This window comes from Leptopilina heterotoma, unplaced genomic scaffold (assembly GCF_015476425.1).
Source record: "Leptopilina heterotoma isolate Lh14 unplaced genomic scaffold, ASM1547642v1 Lhet_237, whole genome shotgun sequence".
NCBI classification, from domain to species: domain Eukaryota; kingdom Metazoa; phylum Arthropoda; class Insecta; order Hymenoptera; family Figitidae; genus Leptopilina; species Leptopilina heterotoma.
In genome coordinates this window covers 2,015,316-2,037,692 of record NW_025110953.1, presented here as the reverse complement: position 1 = coordinate 2,037,692, position 22,377 = coordinate 2,015,316, and the positions used below count along the sequence as shown (strand labels likewise).

The window sequence follows — 22,377 nt, the reverse complement described above, 5'->3', positions numbered from 1 at the left end:
AACACTCCCGGAACTATTACTTTTACCAAAAACTGAAAAAATACTTTCTACTTTTACTAATTTCGACGAGATTACACACTTTAGGTACATTAAATAAAAGGGATTTTGTAAATTTCCTGCACTTGTAAATCTGTAGTCTCGCCACACGGCGACTAATGGTAATGGCGTGAACATAACTCCAGTAGTCAAATAATCAACTAATTGTTTCAAGTATTCATTTCAATATTAGAAAATCGAATTGTTCAAAAGAAATGTGGTACATAATGTGATATCGACAAAAATATAATATGTTGCAAATAAAATTATTATTTTCAAGATATATAAATTAAATATGTAATTACTTTTTATTGTATAAATCTGCATTTGACTCACTGTGCTCTACTTTCTGCGCATGCGCTACTTTACAATTTCTGTCGGGAACGCTGATTGGCCACTTGAAAAGAGCGGTAAAATAATTTGAATTCAAATAATTGATCCAAAAGTTTTAAATGTTCAAATAAGATTTGCTATTGTAAATATTTTTTAATATAATATAATTTAAATAATAATTTTAATTTAATTCAATTAATCTAATTTCATTAAATTAATTTAAATAATTATTTTAATTTAATTTAATTAATTTAAAAATTAATTAATTGTACATTTGTTTGCAATGAAGTAAATAATTGCAATAAATATATGAAAAAAAGAATTTTTAATCTGTAAGCTTTATAATTAATTTTTTTTATAGTGACGCAAAATTTTTATTTAAAATATAAATAAATAAATTATTTGAAAATTCGATACATAAAAAATTTCTAAATTGTAATTTTATTCTTTTTTTAATAACTCAAAGATTAGAGTTTTAATAAATTGTATAAGTAGGAAATTAAAGAAGAATAAATGCACAGAATTGAATTAAAATTTTTGTAAATTTAATGAAAACGCCGAAAAAGTTACATTGAATTATATATATACATACAAAATTTTCCTTCATTTACATTCTTAGATGAAAACCACGCTAATTAATAGCTGGGGATAATAGTCGTTATAATTATTATGAATACGATTACAAAAAACGAATAAAATTGATTTAAGTGATTTCGCCAAGCATCTCTCACCTCTTGTACACATTTTCTCGAAAAAAAAAGAAAAGAAAAGTTTCTTACATACAATATTGTCTGTAGCAATATCTTTTTTTTTATACATTATTAAAAACTGAGCCATAGTCTAAATGTAACTTTTCGTCATTGAATGATTATTATTGAGAATATTATCTAGAAAAATATTTTTACTATATATGCTCATGTCAACAATATGAATTATAAAGTTTCAACATGTTATTATATGAAAAATTCTTCTGACAAATGCCGTACAAAATTTATAAATTGTCGTTTCATTTTTTTCCCAATTTTTTGTTTCTTTTTATTTATTTTTTTTTTTAAATTTATTGTTCGCTACTCGCACATAACAAAACGTTTAATTATATAATGTAAATAACATAAGCACGTTCAAAAGCACGTGTCTTTATATATCTTAAATGAAATTTTTTTTCAATAATTATAAATGTTAAAAAAACAGAGAGAATTTCATGCTTTCAATTTGGATCTAGTACTAAAATATAGTTGTACAAAAATTTTCTCTTCTATAAAAAATAAATGATTCGTGAAAAAGAAAACAATTTGTTTTTTTTTTAACAAAAGAGAATGAAATATATATTTCTTAGAATTTGAAAATTTCACGAAAAATAAGAAAAAGAATAAATTTTTAACTTTTATCCAAACATATATAGGATTTTTTTTCAAACGCAAGTAGCACATTATATGTATATCATAGGATACAAAATTTGAAATCGATCCCCAGCTTCTAGGCCACGAAATCAAGGTTACCCTGAAAGAATGCTTTTCAGGTATTATTACTTGTATTACAAGCTAAAGTCCCAAACTATATAATATATATGCTGCGGTATATATTCGACGTGAATTTCCCGATTCGTGAAGCGTCCTCGTAAAGCATCATAATTTTTTTTATCCTTTTCTTGTTTACTCGATAAAGTGTAAAACGTATAAATAAACTACACTTATGTTTTACTATTAACATCTGAAATTAACTAGCATTTGCGGGATATAACAATTATTTTAGGTACATTGTTATAAATATTCTACATTTAAATGAAGGTATACAATATTATTTACAGGAAGAATTCCCTGCCAGTTATTTTTCATGAACATTTTTTCATCACTGATATTGGACAAAACTATTAATTTGCAAAAAAAATTGTTCAATTACGAAAAAATCAAGTAAAATTGTAAAATTTCAAAGTGATTATCAGTATAAAAAAAAGTATTCTCAATATTTGACATCATAGAGTATCAATATTGTATAGAAATGTAAATACAAGTTTAAATATAATTTATAGAAATCATGTTGAGAAAAATTTCATCATATTTAATATAAATGCTCTAATGACTTAAAAAAAGAGGAAAACTGTAAATTCTATTTACACTCAGACTTTGACACTTAAATACAAATGTGAGCAATAATCTAGTTTAGTTTAGTTATTATTAATCGTATCGGACTTTTTATAATAATTATTAAATTGTATCAAAGTGACTATATATTTAAAAAGAAGATTATTAGAAAATCAGACTCTTAAACTGGCAGCACAATGTGCATTTATAGAGCACATACCAATTTTTGTTGACTATTGTTAATCATATACCTTCAGAGATCTTAAAGATAAACTTAAAAAATAAGCACGCAAGATTTCTCACACAGCCACGCATTCATAATCGACTTATTTACCTAATTTTTCGACTATACTCATACGTTGGATTAATAACCGGAATTACGCACAATTTTCTCTTCAAAATTCTCTTCCTTTTTTCACATGTATGGTAATTCTGTTTCATCCATTACTTCTTCTAACGTTGAGGGTTCCGCGTAACCTCGAGCTATTAATTCGTCAGCTAGAGAGATAACACCATGTTTTTGAATAGTTAGATATAGACTCACGTACGTATGAGAGTCGACATATCCTTCAATTTGTGCTTGACCGACTATTCCGCTGCATATTTGAGACACTAAATCGTATGCCTCCTGTTGCCATACACCTAAACAGAAAAGTATTAATTAGAAAAATTTAAATTATAAAAATAAATAAATAATAAATTATTGTTGGTTGTTACAAAATTTTATTTTGTATTTCCCTAACATTTCACTGATTTTTAAATTCAATCATTCAAAAATTGAATAATTTTGTTAAATTTAAATACTTCTCATTTGTTTTTCCAAGGGAAATAAAATTTTTAAAAATCAATTTAAAACCTCCTAAAATTTAATAATATCTAAATATTAAAAATATTTCAAAATTCAATTATTTTCCATAATTTTTAATTAATAATCTTCATCTTTAAATTAATTATTTTTTAAAATTTTCTGAAAGTTCTTTGAGAATTCAATTATTTAACTACGAAAATTCCATTTTTTAATAATAATTTTAACTGCACCTGTTCAAGTTTTTTTTTTAAATATTAAGGTATAATATTTTCAATAAATTGTAATAAAGAAATTCTTAAAATTAATTTTTTAAAAATATTTTTAAATAATTAAAATTTGGTAAAATGTTTTTAAAATAATTAAATTTTAGAAAAATATTAAAAAATAGTAAAATTTTTGGACAATTTTTAATTATAAATATGAACATGATTTATCCGAAATTTTAATAAATCTAAAAAAGTTAATTTATATAAAATTTTAATTTACTTTGCTCGAAAATAATTGAATCAGAAAAAAATTTGATAAAAAAATTCTAAAAACTACCTAGTTTTTTGAAAATATTGTAAAGTAGTTTTTCGAAAATAATTGAATATCTTAAAAGAATTTTTGTATAATTTTAAAAAAAACCTATTCATTTTTTTAAGAATTTTAATTAAAAATTTGGAACATGATTCTTTTCTCAAAACTGTTTAAAATAATTGAAAAAAATTGTAATGTTATTATTTTTTGTAAGTATTTGAATTTTCAGGAATATATAATTGAAAATATTGAAAATAATGGAATTTTAAAAAATTAGAATGACAAAATTGTAAGAATTACTTTGTTCAAGAATATTTTAATATAATTTTTAGAAGCTACTTTTCATTCATTTTTATTTTCACATTTACACTTAAAGATTTTTCGTTAAAATTTTTAACAATTTAATTATTTTCAAAATTTGCAATTAAAATTCTTCAATTATTAAAAATCTTTTTAATTGTATATAAATATTTGTATATTTTAAAAATTAAATTTTAGAAAAATTATTCAAATATAATTTTTTAAATATTTGTCTACAGTTATTTTTCACACTGTAAAAAACGAATTAAGTTGCATTTTATACTGAAAATGTGGTATTTTGTTGCAATTTTTAAAAATAAGTAGAAAAAAGTCGCATTTTTTTAAAGTAGTAAAAAAAGTCATAATATTCGAGGTCGTACGTACCATTAACTGGTCGAACATTTGCTAAAAATACTTCAATGGCTTGAAATGGTAAAGTGAGATAATCAGATCTTATTTTTCTCATATCGGCACTGCTGAGTGTCCAATAACCGCCGTGATCCACGAGACGAACTAAATGTTGTTCTCCCTTTGGATCGGGGTTCTCCACGTACACTCTCATCCACCTATTATATAATTTTGCTACAAAAATCATGCCTCCTGCAAACAAATAGTAAAAATTGTATTAGAATTATTTAACAATTATAATAATGTCAGGCCTCGAAATGACTTTAAGGCGAAAAAAGTTTATTACTTGATTGAAAGTAGAAAAAAATTTTTAAAAAGTCGTTTATTTTCTTCTGAATATTGTCACAAAAGTTTGAGATTCTATCTCTGACTGTCTCCTAATGTCTAGAAAAAAATTGTAGCTTTTTCCTTTATTCCAATAACTAAAATTTTCAGTTTTTGTAAATTTCAATTAATTTCAAATAATTTTTTGATATTTTGGAATTTTCGTATTTTTACAAAAATTTTAACACTTCTAACATTTTTCTTCAAAAACAAACGATTACTTTTAGAAATTATAATGCAATTTTTTAAAACAATTTATTTCAATAATAAAAATTTAATTAGTTCTAAAAATTATAATTGTCATTCTTCTAAATACTTTCCAGAATTTTTAACAAAATTTATTCAAAAGGTTAATAGGTTTTTAAAATAAGTATTTAATATACAGTATTTATTATTAAAAATATTTAATTGAATTTCAATTAAATTTCAAATTATTGTAATTTTCAATTTTTAATTTTAAATCTTCTGAAATTTAAGTATTTATAATAACTTATAATAACTTTATAATAACTTCTTTAAAGTATAATTATTTTATAGAATTTCTAACTCAAATTCTTATCTAAAAAAAATATTTTTAATAATTTAAAAAAAAATCCTCGAGAATTTATTATTTAAGAAAAGTAGAAAATACACTTGAAATTCGTCTAATATTCTATTTTTTTCAATTCGGTATAACAAAAATTTGTTGATTCAAAACTTTTTAAATACAATAATATTTATTCAAAACTTCAATTAATTTCAAAACAATGGGAATCAAAATTTTTTGAAAACTAATTTCTTTAGAACTTTTAATTAAAATTATTCAAAATAAAATTTTTTAAAATTTTAATTTGTAATCTTTTGAAATTTAATTATTTCTAATAATTTTTACTACGATTGTTCCAATATTCTATTAATTTCCAGAAATTCTAACTGAATTTATTCAAAAGTTTAAGAACTTTTTAAAATGAGTATTTAAATATTATTATTAAATATTTAAATTTCAATTCAAATTTCTATTAATTGAAATTTTCTAAAATTTTTAGTTTGGAATTTTCTGAATTAAAATATTTCTTAAAATTGCTACAGTAACTTTTCCAAAATTCAATTATTTTCTAGAATTTTTAAACAAAATTCTTCTCTAACTCAATTATTTTTAATAATTTTGTGAAAGTTTTTTGAGAATTAAACTAATTTCAAAAATGTTTCAATTAAAATTTTACAAAAAATCAAGTTATTTAGAATTTTTAATTGTTATTTACAATTTAAGTTATTCAAAATTTAAATTTTCAAAAATTTTAATTCAAAACATTTTAAAATATTATTTTTTCAAATATTCAATTGAAACTTTCTGAAACCAAAATATTTCTAAAAATAGTACTGTTTTTTAAAATTTAATTATTTTCTAGAATTTTGAATTAACATTTTTCTCTACCTAAATCAACTATTTTCAAAAATTTATAGAAAGTTATTCGAAAATTCAATTATTTTAATACAAAAATTCCCATTTTTTGTATAAAAAGTAAAAAGTGTAACTCTTGATAGTTTTTTTTTTTTAAGTTTTTAAAGTGGAAAAGAAAATTGAAGGACAAAACTATTTCTAAAAATAGCTACTGCACCTTCTTTCAAATTTAATTATTTTCTAGAATTTTAAACAAAAATTTTCTACTAAATAATTATTTTCAAAACATTATAGAAAGTTATTCGAAAATTTAATTATTTTAATACAAAAGTTAATTTTTTTTTAGAAAAAGTGAAAAGTGTAGCTCTTTATAGTTTAGAAAATTCAAGAACAATTGAGGGGCTCCATAGAATAAGGGAACTCACTGCTACCTGACTGGTATTATCCCCTTCAACCACGCGCTTGTCCCTTTATTCTATGGAGCCGCCCCTCAATTTACGGCTTTTAGTCTTTTCAAAGGACACTAAAAATAAGAAATTTTTTTGTCGCATTTCTAAAAATTTGATATTTTTCCACTATGTATCTTGGATGAAATTCACAAAATTTTCTGATTTTTTTGACCTGTAGCAACTCTACAATTGTAAAAATTCATAAAAATGTAAAAAAGCAAGTCTAATTCAAAAGTAAATTCCAAAAATTTGTTTAAATGAATAATAATTTCATTTTACAGTGCGCTAAAAAAATTTGTCAAATTAGAACAAACGGGTTTCGAATCAAAGCCGTTTTCAGTTAATAAAATAAAATCAATAAATGATTAGTACCCAAAGTTGATTGTAAATTAATATCAATCGTAATTTGACAATTTTTCAAGACTTTTTAAAGAAAAGATTTAATTATAGGTTTTTATCACAATATTTAATATCAAAATAAGTTGCATTTAATACGAAAAAAGTGGTATTTTGTTGCAGTATGAAAAAAAGTCGAAAGCATCACATTTTATGAAAAGAAGTCGAAAAAGTTGCATTTTATACCAAAAAAGCGGTATTTAGTTGCGATACGTGGAAGAAAAGGCGAAAAAGTCACATTTTATCAAAAGAAGTCGAAGAAAGTTGCACTTTTTGAAAATCGAAAGTCATACTATCCAAGGCCTGTAATATACATATTCTTTTCAAATTACAAAAAATATTTTTCTATTATTTAGAAATAAAAAGAAAATAAAACTTACGGCAAAGTTCGTCGGGAACTGGAGGTGATTCAGTTGTTTCGTATAATTGCGTAATGTTATCATCTAAAGTCCTAAGCATTGGATATGTCGGATGTGTGGGAATTTGTATAAAAAGACGATTTGGCTTGACTATGTAACACACCAATACATCATTATTGACACCCTCGACTAATGACAAATGCATTAATTCAGAAATCCATGGTGTTTCATCTTGTGATTTTGGAACAGACAACTGATCAAGAGTAAATTGTGGATACTTCTTCTCAGGGAACTTTTGTCTTATCAGACTTAATGCTAAATTTATTCCCTCCGGTGAGCCTTCAATAACACAAAGTTTATGATTCTTCATATTTGTAAAACGTTTCACGGAAATTCTAACATCGCTCTTTTGTCGAATACTTTGAAGGAAACTTCCTTTCTGACCAATCAATTTCCCAACTAAATGTAGTGGCACAGCGAAATCATAACTCGTACGAATATTATTGTTTATCGGTCCTTTTATACTTCCACCTGAAATTTCAAAAGTATGTTATTAAAATTATCATTAAAACTTTAAACAAAAATTATTAAAATTACAGTGCTCGAACCAGTGAAAGTATTTAAAAATACGGACTTTCAGGACCAAAAATGAAAAATTACCAATTTTTATAATAATTAAAGATGGCCCAGTGATAAAATCATTATTTTATATTATATAAGAATATTATTACTGTAACTACTTCAAAATTATTTTCATAATTTCAATTCAATTATTATTTCCAAGAATTTGTAACTAAAATTCTTCTAAATCAATAATTTTTAATAATTTTCGAAAAAGTTCTTTGACAATTTTCAAATTCATTTGCTTACAATATTCAATATTACGAAATTTCAATTATTCGTAAATTCTCCAATTAAATATATATTAGAAAATAAAAACTTCAAATAATATAGAAAAAAATTCAATTAAACCTTTTCAACAAAATTAATTTCAAAATTCAATTATTTATAAAAATTTACGCTTATTGCTTTTAATATTTAATTATTATCTAAAATTTTAATTAATTCACTTTTAAATCAATTTTTATTAGAAAGTTCTACTAGAATAAATTCATTTATTAAAATACAAAAATATAATTGAATTTTTGCAATAATTTGTCATTTTTCCAAAATTAAATTTTTTTTTAGTGTTTTTAACTAAAATTCTTCTATAAATCCATTATTTTTAATAATTTTTGAAAAAGTTCTTTGAGAATTTTCAAATTCATTTGTTTACAATTAAATTTTACTATCAATTGTCCGGGAATTCTTCTATTAAATATATTAGAAAATAAAAATAAAAAAAAAAAAATTTCAAGTAAAATTGAAACAAACTTTTTCAAAAAAATTAATTAATTAAAATTTTCAAAGTTTTTAATATAAAACCTTTTCAAAATTCAATTATTTCTAAAAAATCACACTATAATGGTTTTAATATTCAATTTTTATCTAAAAGTTGAAGTGAAATTTATTTTTAATTAAATTATTTAAATTAAAAAAATAATTTATTGAATAATTGAATTTTCATAAAGAATTTTATCAACAAATTTTTAAATAATTAAATTCTTTCGACGAATTTTAATAAAAGTTTTAAAAATGATTACACTTTTCGAGAAATTCCAATAAAATGGAATTAAAATTCAGCATTGAGTTTTATTATTTATAAAAATAATTGAATTCTTAAAAAGAATTTTATTTACGAAAATAATTGAATCCCTGTAAAAATTGTATTATTTATGAAAATAATTAAATTCCTGTGAAATTTTGATTATTTTATGGAAATATTTAAATGTTTGCGTTGCATTTTATTAAAAATTTTTTAAATAATTGAATTATTTTGAAAAATTTGATAAAAATAGCAAATATTAAAAATCATTGAATTGAGGAAAATTTTTAAAAATAATTGAAATTTTGTCTAAGAATTTAATTAAAATTTGTGAAAATAATTGAATTTTGAGTAAGAATTTTATTATTTCTAAAAATAATTGAAATTTCGTCCAAGAATTTTATTAAAATTTGTGAAAATAATTAAATTTCGAAGAAGAATTTTATTATTTCTAAAAATAATTGAAATTTTGATGAGAATTTTTAAAAATTTTTGAACATTATTGAATTTTGAAGAAGAATTTTATTACTTTTGAAAATAATTGAATTTTTACAATCATTTGTAATTTCTCTAAAATTCTCCAAATTATATCTTACAATTTACGAACTTTTTGTCCTTTTTCTATCAAATTACGGACTTTACGGACCTTTTTTTTTTTAAAAAACGGACTTTTACGGACTTTAAGCAAATTTACGGACCTAGTTCGAGCCCTGTTATTATTAAAAGAAAAATGTCCCTGAAATTAAAATCAACGCTTTGTGTAGAAAACTATTTTTTGAGGCTTTCGGAAACGAAAATGCTACTAAATTCACCTAGGAAGTTAGAAAATTTTCTCGAGTACTTTTTTAATCTAAAAACATCGAAAAGATTGTTTTATTCTTTAAATTTTCTTTTCGACGCTCAACGTGACATGAGGAAAAATATTTTAAATACTAATAATTTTTTATTTAAATTTAAATTTACCTTTTCCACTGTCTGTACTTCCTTCGCTTCGCGCTTCATCGGTGAGACTTCCATCTAAGACAGCAGAGAGAGGACTGTGATTCGCTGAATCTCTTTCACAGAGAGCTTGACTTTTAGCTTCATCGACATTCACGACATCGACAGTTTTCTTGCAACTTTCAGGCACACTGGTACTTTTCATTTCCTCCTTAATAGACACCTCTTGACTCAAACGATTCTCAGTTACTTTATCCTCCTCAATAACATTGTCACATATTTTCGGTAATTTAATTTCACTTTCAATTTGAGTTTTATCAAAGAATGGCCTATTATTTGACATCATTTCAAAGCAACTTGATCTTGGATTGCTACCCAATTTAATTTTACGTGTTTCCTCGACAATTTCCTTTTCCTCCTCTAGTTCATCATCGTCATCGTCGTCATCGTACCAGGGAATACGCTCTTCAATTGATTTCACTGATTTCATTGATATTGGCATTGATACTGATGGCTTTCTTCCAGGAATATCTAAACTGCTGCTTACTTTTCTTGGTGAGCAAATATCAACGTTCGAAGGCGATAATGACGTTGTACTAAATGAAAATGAATCGTCTGTATTTATACCGGAATCGCATTCAATTTTTTTCGTTATATTTTTTGTATTATTTGCTTTTATTTCGCTATCCGATTTTGATTTCCCACCAGGATCAACTCGGTCCGCGCGTCGACGTCTGTACCAAAAAAGTCCAAGTAAAATTGCTAATGTTGGAAATGTCCACTTCACCAAATGCATTGATGTCGACGGCATCGTGTAAGTCCACGGTTGCAACCGTTAAAATAAAACACAGCAATCTGTAAAATAAATTCAAAAATCAGTAGTGAACATTAACCTTTTTTATATGCGTCATTTTTAATTCACGATTTTGATTCCTTTAATTATAACGAAAATAAAAATTACTTTATACAAATATTTTTAAGAATTCAGAAAAAAACTAAAACAGGGTTATTAAAAAATTTCATTTTGGTTTTCCCTGATTTCTAGAGAGAATTTTGTCTTTTTTCCAGAACCTAAAGAATATTCTGATTCGCTCTCAAAATTATTGGATACAGAAAAAATATTTCTAATACATTTAATTGTGAATATATTTTTAGTAGAATTATTCGTAAACATTAGTTAATTTTCTAGATAAACATTTTTGTCCACAGGAATTAAAATTTCAAATTTTAAACCTTTCGAAATTCAATAACTTATAAGAATTCCTAACGTAACTTCAAAATTAATTACATGATTTAATTTCAATTATTTTCTAGAATTTTTAACTAGAAATCTTCTCTAAATCAATTAATTTTAATATTTTTTGAGAAAGCTCTTTGAGAATTCAATTTTTAACACAATAAATAAAAGTTTCCAGTTGTTTACAATTAAATATTTCAAAACGATTATTTGAAAATTTTCTATTTAAAAAATATATATTAGAAAATTAAACTAATCTCAAAAATTTTTCAACTAAAGCAATTGAAAATTTTAATTGTCAAAAACTTTAATTTGAAACATTATGAAATTTTATTATTTCTAAAATTTTCATTTTAAACTTTTTTGAAATTTCTTCAAAATTTAATTATTTTCTAGAATTCTGAAACAAAAATTTTTCTAAAAATCATTTATTTTCAAAAATTTATAAAACATTCGAAAATTCAATTACTTTAATGCAAAAATTGAAATTTTTTGTTATAAAAAATGGAAAGTGTAAATCTTCAGTTTTTTTCAAAATTTTTAAAGTGAATAAGAAAATTCAAGGACAAAAATTTAATTTGTTTTATAAAAAAAAATGCTAATTGGAATATTTATGAACTTTTCTAAGTAAAAAAGAAAATTCAAGAACAATTTAAAGTTTTTAGTATTGAAATTCAATTATTTACAAAAATTGTAAACGTAACTCTTAATAATTTAATTATTTTTAATACAATTTTACAAAATTGCAAATATTTTTAATAAAATTTTACAAAATTTCAATTAAAAAAAATATCAAATACTTGTTTATGAAAATTCAATTTTCTTTAAACAATAGTAATTAAAGTATTTTAAATACCTAATTTTTCAAAATTATAAATAACATTTTTCGAAAATTCAGTTTTTAAACAAGTTTTTATTTAAATATTTTTTAAAGTTGATTTTCATACTAACATGAATACATTTGATTGCTACACTAAAATGTAATTATTTACTTAAAATTAAATTAACATATTTTTGAAACTTCAATTTTTTTATATCTCTAATGAAATTGTGTAACAAATTTATTTATTTTCTATTCGATTTGGCAAAATTTAAATTTTACATGTTTAAAAAATTGAATTAAAATTTATCACAAATAATAATTCTTTTGAAATAAAATAAATGTAGGTATTATTTAAACTAAACTTATTTTTAAATAAGTAGATATGTAGGTAATTATTATCAATTTTTCACAGCAATTGATATTTTCAAAAATTTTAATTTAAAACCCTTTAGAGTTCGATTATTTTTTTGAAAATATTTTTAATAAAATTTTTATGACACTAGAATGTAAAATCAGGGTGGCCACTTTTTTTGTAAAAAAAAATTCACGGTCATTTCCCGGTCCATTCCCGGTCATAAATTATTTTTCCCGGTCATAAATAATAACTCTGAAAATAAATTATTCAATGAAAGATTGAAAGAATTTCCTGATTTTTAGACAAAAGTTTGACTTTTTCCCAAACCCTAAAAATATTTTAGTTTACTCTAAAAATAATTTTGAACTTAAATAGATTTTTTAAAATAAATATTTAATTATTATCCATTATTTTTTCATATAGTAGGTACTCAAATTTCAAAAAAAAATTCAAATTTCAAATCCTTTAAATCTGAATAATTTTTAAGAATTGCTACTGCAACTTATTAAAAATTATATTCAAAATTTCAATTCAATTATATTCTAGAAATAACTAAAATATTTCTAAAATCCACTTGTTTACAAGACAATTTCATGAAATTTTGAATAATTTGAATATTTTTCAATTAAATATTACATATTCAAAAACATAACTAATTTGAAAAAATGTGAATAAAAATATTTTTAAAGACTAAATTATTCAGAATTTTTAATTAAAATCTTTTAAAATTCAACTTTTCTAAAACTTCAATTTGAAATTTTTTAAAATTCAATCTATAATAATATTAGTAATATTAATTTAACATTCTAAAAAATCGAAAAATTTGCTTATGAATAATTGTAAAAAAACTAATTGATATTAATGAAAAATACGGTTTTTTAAAATTTATTTTCTAAGAAAAGAAATTTTATTTATTTTTATTTACTTTATTTATTATTCAAAAATTCATTTTTATAAATTTCGTATCACTTTTGTTCTAATTAGTTCAAATTTTTAATAATTCTTATTTGTTTTGTTATAATATTAATTGCAAAAAAATTTTTAAATTGATTTATTTTTCATTATTTTATAGGATGTGAAATTTTTTCTCTTTGAAATTTTTTTGACAAATTTAATTAAAATTATATTTTGTTTAATTATTGTTAGAAATAGAAAGAATTTAAAATTAAATTTAATATTTTCTTTTTCTAAGTCTGTTATGTTGGACAACAAAATTCATAATTTTCTTATAAATTCTAGAAATTGAATATTTTTATAGTACTTTTTATAAAATTCTCTGACAAAATATAAATAGATTTTATAGAAGATCATTCAATCTTTTTTAATGAAATATAGTTAATACCTAAGTCTTAAAATAAATATTTCTATTTTTTCACAAAGTAATGTGTGTTTTTAAAAAAAAAATTCCAAAATCCCGGTCAAGATCAAAATTCACTGTCATTTCCCGGTTTTTCCCTGTCCAAAAAAATTCACTGTCATTTCCCGGTTTTCCCGGTTTCCCGGTCCAGCGGCCACCCTGTAAAATTTTTTTTAGTAATTCTAGAGATTTTATATTTTTCCGGCATTTTCGATAAAATTCCCTAAAATGTCCCTGACACGTGTGTGTAAAATTGAATAAAATATTCATAAAAATATAATTTATTTTTAGTTACTTTCAGTTATTTTCTAAATATTTTTTAGGTTTGTTCAATTTTAAAGAATTTTATAAAAATCACTTTAAAATTTGTTTTAAATATTTAAAAAACACCTGAAATTGAATAAAATATTCATAAATATTTTATTTATTTTTAGTTTATTTTATAAATATTTTTTTATTTATTTCATTTTAAAAAAATTTATAAAAATTACTTTACAAATTTTTGAACTATTTAGAAGGCAACTAAATTGCATAAAATATTTATAAATAGTTTATTTATTTTTAGTTATTTTCATTTATTTTGTAAATATTTAAATATTATAAATTTAATTAATTATAAATAATATTGTTAAACATTCATAACTTATATGTTACTTTAAGTTGGAGGGACAAATATTGTAAAACTTATGTTAAGTGTACAATGGAGAAAATAAATCTAAATCTAAAAAAATCTAATTAATTATAAATTTCTTCAAGTTTAGTGAACTTTATAAAAGTTACTTTACAATTCTTTTAAACCATTTAGAAAATAACTGAAATTGAATAAATTCTAATTTATAAATATTTTATTTATTTAAAAAAAAAATTGTTTTAGAATTGGTAAATTTTGTTAAAAGGTAGATTACGAGTTTTGTGATAATTTTTGCTTACTGCAAGAATATATAAATGTCTAATGTGGTCATTTATCGAAATGACTGTTAAGTTTAGATAAAGCTGACTACTTGATACATTGTAGCATATTATAACAATGTATTCATTTCAATACCTGACGAATGCATTTTTTCCAGTAATTATTTACATATTAACTAATATACTTCAAATCCAATCTACCATTTTTCTCATTCCATAATACTCTTTAATTTAATTTAATTAAAAAGAAATTTTCCCAAAAAAAAAAATTAAAATTCCAATAAAGAAGAAATTTCTCCGATATTAACTTTTTGCTCATAAAAAATAATTTCAAAATTAGAACTTAATTAATTTAATAAATTATTTGAAGAAGTTAAAATTTTTTCCTCCACTGTAAACGAATATAATTAATATAAAAATTTTCCTTCAACATTACGTATAGAGTAATCCAAGATAAAACTTTTATTAAAAAAAAAAGATAAAAAGAACACAAAAAAGCATATTATCAACCGATATACTATACATTTCGTTAGAAAACATAAATTTAATTTTATCATTTTTTATGAACGTGAATAAAATGATATAATAGAAAAGATATTTTACAATACTTTTTAAACAATTGTTGTCAAGAAAAAAATAAATTTACTTATAGACAAAAGGAAAATATTTTCGAATTATAATAGACGTAAATAATATTTACATTATTATATATTCTATGAATGGAGAAAAGATAATCACATAATATACATGGTCATTGAAGGATAAAATTTTAATGACATTACAGAATAAAATTCTCAAATAACCATGATTAATGCTGCGATTTAAACCTGCTATCTTGCTTTTGGCGATATTTTAAAGTGTGTGGAACTTTCGTAATCTTTAATACGTGGTGGCGAATGAAATCTACATTCCTTATGAAATTAGGTCAATTTCGATCTATTTCAATGTAATATTCCGTCTAATAAATCATTACTAAATTTTGTCTTTTATTAAATTATGAATCTAAAGGAAAAATAACAACGATTCACTTGAATGAAATAATTTTGAGGACTTGAAAATTTAATTGTTCAAAAAATACACTTTTTATATTCTTTTGGTTCATTATTCAAATTTTCTCAATTATAAATCTTTCAAAGTGGTTCACTATTTAATTTTATGTATTGTAAAAAACGAAACTAAAACGATTTCAAAGAAAAAAATAAAATTTGTGATTGCACTTTTTGGAAATAATTTCAAATTTTTGAATTTCTATCAAAATATTCTTGTTTGTATATAAATTCAGATTTTCGAAATTTTCTCTCATTATTTGTATTGTTAGAAAATATTTCCTCACTATATTCTCTTTTTCTCGTTTAGATTTAAATTCCTTAAATTTTTAACACAATTTTCAAAATGAAAAATAATTAAAAACAAAAAATAATAAAAATTAATTATTAAATTAATAGATTTCAAGTATTGATCGACAGTTTGATTTAAATTTTAATAATCCATTGACTTTTCAATTATCAACGATTAATAGATAGATAAAACTATTTGACATATGGTAGGATAAGAACAGCGAAGAAATCAAAGATTATTATTGAAAAATTTTGTTATAAACTTTTCTGAAGATTTAAAAAGGGAAACTGCATGACTCGACGACTTACCGACTTCGAATCCATGCTGATGACTATTGTTTTTGTTTTTTTTTTCGCTTTAGAAATTCGAAAGTAATAAATAACGCAAACTTCACGAGAAACGAAATCTCACGCAAAAAATAAATATAATTCACAAAAATATATGTGAATAAGTTCAATAAATTTTGATACAAAAAAATATCAACAAAAAAAAAATAAAATTAATTACACTAAAAGAACAAAAAAATTATTTCTTCCAATAATCGACACGAAACAAATATGAAACTTTACACACATGGAAAGATTCTGTTGTACGTAGCACTTCGCAGTTGGCTAGGTACTATCGTTTGCATTAAAGATCACCGGCTTTCAGCACGTGTCTTTCTCAAACCAGTAAAACCAGAATATTTTACTCTGAAAAACGCGCAGGCGCTTCTCTCAATCTTTTCAAACACGTGAAACTTTATAAGACTTAAAGGAATCCACGTGAGAATTTGAGGGGAATTTTTTTTTTTTAGAAGTGAAGAAAAATTTATCCAAAAAATCCGAATTTTTTTCTCCTTTCGCTTTATGTTTGAAATTTTAAATGTAAAATTATATCAAATTTTGTTTCTTTTGAGTGAAATAAATAAGTGTAAAAATTACCCGAAAGTTCTAAATATTCGAATGAACGAAATTTATTTATTTCTTCTTCAAATTAAATTTTTATTACACAAATTTTGCGTCACTATAAAAAAAATTAATTATATAAAGTTTCTAAATGTATATTTTCAGTTTTAAATTTTAATTGGAATCAGTAAAACTTCTGGAAATATTTTGTGGATCATAAGTATAAAAAGTAAATAATAAAAATAAAAAATATACAAAAATACTTAAATTCTTGTTTCTTTAGTTTAAAGTAAATAAGAATGTAAAATATAAAAAATAAATAATTTATTTTTTAAATTGTAAATTAATATTTTCTACCAAAATTCAAACTTATAAAAAAGTAATAAAAAAAATTCTAAAGTTCTGAACGAAATTTAATTTTTTTTTTTAGATATTTTTAAAAACTTCTCAAATAAAATAGAAAATAATGCAAATTAAATACTTTTGCTTAATTAAGAATTATTTTTTTTAATATGCGGAATAATTTGTTTGATAAGATTTCAAAGCAAATGAAGAAAGAAAAATATCGTCGTTTAGTTTAACGTTCGAAACTTCAGGAACATAAACAAATAAATAAAAAATATTTCAATATTAATTTTTCTAGTTTCAAATAAAGAAAAACGTAAATTAAAATATAAATAAAAAATATAAAAACTACTTCAATTTTTTTTATTTAAAATAAATAAAATGTAAAATAAAATAAAAATGTAAAATAAATAAGAATATATAACAAATAAATTAACATGAAAAATATTTTTAAAAAAATAAATAAAAAAATTAAAACAATAAATAAAAATATATAAAAACATATAAACGAAATTTGAATTTGAATTATTTAAATATATCAATTTTTTAAAAGGAAAAAAAAATTGCACCTGAAAATTTCTTCATCTCGTGTCTTTCCGTTATTATGGGAAGAATAAAAAATAAAATTTCAAAACCGGTCACTCACGCTATAGAAACCATCTCTTTCAAGATTTAAATCAGAGCTTCTTTCCCCTACTTAAAAATGAAAAAAATGCATTTACTCCAAACTTGCTCGATTATTATCAAAGTAAATATTTATTCAAAATAATTATTGAATCAATTAAATTTTTCCTTAATTAAAAAATTATTTCAAATACAGTTATTCGCAAAAATAAATTTTTAAATTGTTGAGAAAATATTTTCAAAAAAAAAAGAACTTTAAAAATTACATAATGTTTAAAAAACGACGATTTATTAAAATTTCACATTGTAATCTTGTTACATTTGAAACGTTCGCACATTTATTTAACATATTTACGACTTGAATCATTGATTTGAAAAATCGTTAATTATTCATTTTTAAGTAATGCATTTCCCTTTTTATAGTATAGCTTTCAAAATTGTGTGAATTAAACAGTAATTAAATGAAATTAAAACTTGAAGGAAAATAAACGAAAAAGTTGAAAATCGATTTCTTATGCGAGCAAAAAAAAAGTTAAAGTTCGAGTGAAGAAATTTCTTTTCTATATATTTAAGAATTTTTATAAAAATTACTATTTTCTAAAAACAAAAAATAAAGTAAAGAAAAAATTTATTTTCTTACAAATCAGTTTTTAACGTATAAAAATTATTTTTGATGTACAAAAATTTGAGAATTTTCCAAAAATTACTAATGAATATGATCCACAAGTTTTGAACGTTCAAATGAACGAAACACTTTTTATTAAAAATTTTTTTATAATTTATTGTTTGCAATAAAAATTAAAAACTTTAATTTTACACTTAGAAACTTTATAACTCATTTATTTTATATTGACAAAAAATTATTGTAATAAATATTTAAATTAAAGAAGAAAATAAATAAATTTCGTTCATTTGAACGTTCAGAACTTTAGGATCATTAATGAATGAAAATTAAAAATAAATAATAAAATAAATAATAAGTAAATAATAATGAAAATGAATAATAAAGTAAAGTAAATATTTATTTTGTTAAAAATTACTTTTTGTCAACGTACAAAAATTATTTTGGTAAAAATTCTTTGGCTAAAATTTTTAGAATTTTCAAAAAATTACTATTTACTACAAATGAAAAATAAAATAAAGTAAATTATTTTAATTATCTTGTTCAAATTTAATTTTATCAACGTACAAAAATTATTTTGGTAAACATTAATTTTGTGAATGTTCAAAAAATTATTTTGGTAAAAATTCCTTTGTTTAAAATTTTAGAATTTTCGAAAAATTACTATTTACTATAAATGAAAAATAAAATAAAGGAAATTATTTTAATTATTCTGTTAAAAATTAATTTTTTCAATGTACAAAAATTATTTTGGTTAAAATTAATGTTGTCAAAACTTTGAGAATTTAAGAATTTTCGAAATTATTAATGAATAAAAAGTACCTAAAAAAATAAAAATAAAATAAATAAGAAGTGAATAATATTAAAAATGAAGTAAAGTAAATATTTATTTTGTTAATAATTAATTTTGTGAACGTACTCAAAAATAATTTTGGTAAAAGTTGATTTTATCAATTAAAAAAATTAATTTGTTAAAAATTAAGGTAACTATGCAGAATTTTGTCAATAAACAAAAATAATTTTGTAATAATATCAAAATCGAAGAAAGTAAGAAAAAAAGCCCTTCATTTGAACGTTCGAAACTTAAGAAACAACATTCCCGGAAAAAAGTGACTTGTAAAATTAAATCATGAAATTAATTACACTTAGAGTGTGATTTATAAAATTAGAGAAGTGTTACTTGAAATAAACTGATAACAAGTGAATATGTGTTGTAGTGGTGAAGGTGTTCTCGGTTCAACGTGCGCTTGGAATGTCCAATCGTCAGGTCAGTGAAGTAACTAAGTGTAAAAAAAGAAATAAAATTAAAAATTTTCCCCAACAAAACCAAAAGCTAGATTTTTAATTATAAAACCACAACGTATAAAACGAAGAAAAAAAAATGAAATTGAAAAACTAATCATTTCGCCAATAAATGAAAAAATTATACACAATAATAGTAAGAAAAAATACCTGGCAATTATTTCGTAATTTTAAAAATATATCTTGTCTTGCAAAAGTAGACGGAAATATTTAAAACATTTAATTTTAGTTAAGAAAATTATTTACTTTAGTTTTTTTTTCTCCTTTCCCTTCCAATTGCACTATATAATTACGTGGCGTCTAGAATTGTAAATCGACAAAATTTCACGCTTAAGTAAAGTGCATTATTACTGTCGCTCAGGAGAAAATAAATCCTGAAAGACAAGTACTAAATTTAGAGCGGAAGACATTAAAATTTAGAGAAATTAGCAAATCAAAAAATTCATAAACAAAATAGATCTCAAGATAAATTTAAAATTCAAAGAACTCGCGACGAATAGAATTTGACAATTAAAACGAAAATTTTTTAACTTATTTAAATTTTGAAATTTAATTAAAATATTAAATAATATTATAATATTAAATTAAATAAACCCCTATTTTAAATATTAAAATAGAATATTAAATAATATTTAAAATACGGGTTTATTTTATTTAGTTACAAAATTATTTCCACTTGCACAAACGTCTTCAATGTATTTTCAAATTACATGTGGGATTTACAAGACATTGCACTTTGGATTTATATTAAAAATCTTTAGCGACCGGTTCGTCCGATCGCAAGACAAGTTTTATAATAAAAATCGACAATCATTTATTTGTCCGTAACACTTTATGCTAATTCACAGTTAAACTAGATGTATAATAATATAAATATTCTCCAATTCATTCAGTTTCATCAATTTAAAATTTATAAATCAATTTTCTAAGGAAAAGAAATCTTAATATAATTTAACACAGCTAGATTATGTAATTATTAATTATTGTTTATTAATACATTGTTATCTTTTTTTCAAATCAATTTTTTCTTCTTATTATAACTGAAAAATGATTAAATTGAGAAAATATTTTCATGGAACAAAAAGAAAGGAGACTAAACAACAGAAGTGTAGAAAATAGTTTTGAAATAGAATATCAGAAAGATAGAAACTCCTAATAGAAACGCATGCAACGTCTTCAAGGAATGTTCCACTCACGCTATTTCCAGATGTCCATAACTGACCCAACAAAGACTTCGCTATTATATATATTCTATTGAACAAATCAATAATCAACCCGAAAAAAAAGTTTTCTATTTTCAACACAGAATAATAGTTTTAATTTTTTTCGTTTCAGTTCAGGAGGAAAAAAATACACGACGAAGGTCTTTTTTTAACTTTAACGCGTCCATGTTGCTCGAAACCTTTGATTCATCATTTTTCTCTCTTTTAAAAGAAAGCATCTAAAGATCAACCGACTTTATTGGAATTTTAGAAAAAAAATACATATATACAACTTGAAGTAAAACTAGAAAATTTGATTGAAACATGTTTTTTTGTAACAATTTAAATATCACATTTCTAATGAGGAGAAAAAGTAGAGGAAGTAGAAAATAGGGAAAAAAAAGACAAAAGCCGCTCGGCATAAGAAAATCAGGGCGAACACGAGGGCGGTATGCATATAAAGATTTGTTGAATGTACTTACCGATAGTTCCTCTTTTTTACACTAAACCAACAACTCTAATGCACGGTTTTTTTGTTTGCTTTATTGATTTATGAATAAACAATATTTTCGATGATTTTTCACAAAACAATCTTGTGTTTCCACGTGATCACAATGTTTTCCTCGGTTCAATAAGACAATATGGCGGTCCACGATGCACGAACCGCATGGAGAGCAGGGGCATAATCAGAATTACCAACCTAAACGTTGAAAAATGGAATTTACGGTTGTTACGCTGGACCTGGACAAAGTTTTCACGTAAAGTTACAGTTCACAGTCCCCTGCAAGTTGCAGAAATGTGACTGTGCCTTAAATATTCGAGCGGGAAAATTTGAAGTTTTTCAAGAAAACGTCTGTATATATTATAAACAATTGATGCAAAAGACGTGTAAAATTGAGAACGCCTATAAAAACAGAAAATTTAAATTCCCTCTTGTAAAATTAATTATTTTTTAAACATATATTCTAATAAAATTGCACTGAATTAAGTTGCAGTTTAATTTTAAATTAATTAAAAATTAATTAACTTTTAATTAAAATGATTAAAATTAATTAAAAGTCATAATATAATTTATAAATTTTATTTAACATTCCAAAACATAAAAATAATTACTTATAAATTATTGTAAAAAACTATTTTCTGCGTTAATAAAAAATACAGTTAATGTTATTTATTTTATAGAAACTGAATTTTTTTTATTTTAATGTTTTGTTAAAAAAATGTTATAATTTTTGCATAACTTATATAATTTTGAACCTGAAATAATTTTATGTTAACTTAAAATTTTATTAACATTTATGAAAATAAAATTAAATTCTTTCGAGAAATTTTATTTGAATGGAATTCAAATGAATTAAATTCCTATAAATTACATTAATAAAAATTTTTAAAATAATT

The 22,377-nt window shown here is 21.9% G+C and overlaps 1 protein-coding gene across 3 annotated transcripts; it reads right to left on the bottom strand.

Moving 5' to 3' along the window:
- Positions 1–892: 892 nt before the first annotated feature.
- LOC122502760 (KH domain-containing protein akap-1) lies at positions 893–21,642 on the bottom strand. 3 transcript variants are annotated; one of them, XM_043612957.1, is made up of 6 exons: positions 21,462–21,642; positions 19,656–19,755; positions 10,003–10,833; positions 7,416–7,925; positions 4,462–4,677; positions 893–3,092 (listed from the first exon to the last, which is right to left on the bottom strand). In XM_043612957.1, the coding sequence occupies exons 3-6, from the start codon at positions 10,787–10,789 to the stop codon at positions 2,866–2,868; spliced, it is 1,740 nt and encodes a 579-aa protein (XP_043468892.1). In that variant the 5' UTR covers positions 10,790–10,833; positions 19,656–19,755; positions 21,462–21,642; the 3' UTR covers positions 893–2,865. The 3 variants fall into 3 exon arrangements, with proteins under 3 accessions (XP_043468892.1, XP_043468889.1, XP_043468890.1); XM_043612954.1 differs by lacking the exon at positions 19,656–19,755 and having other exon boundaries at positions 21,462–21,641; XM_043612955.1 differs by lacking the exons at positions 19,656–19,755; positions 21,462–21,642 and adding an exon at positions 16,306–16,605.
- Positions 21,643–22,377: the final 735 nt, after the last annotated feature.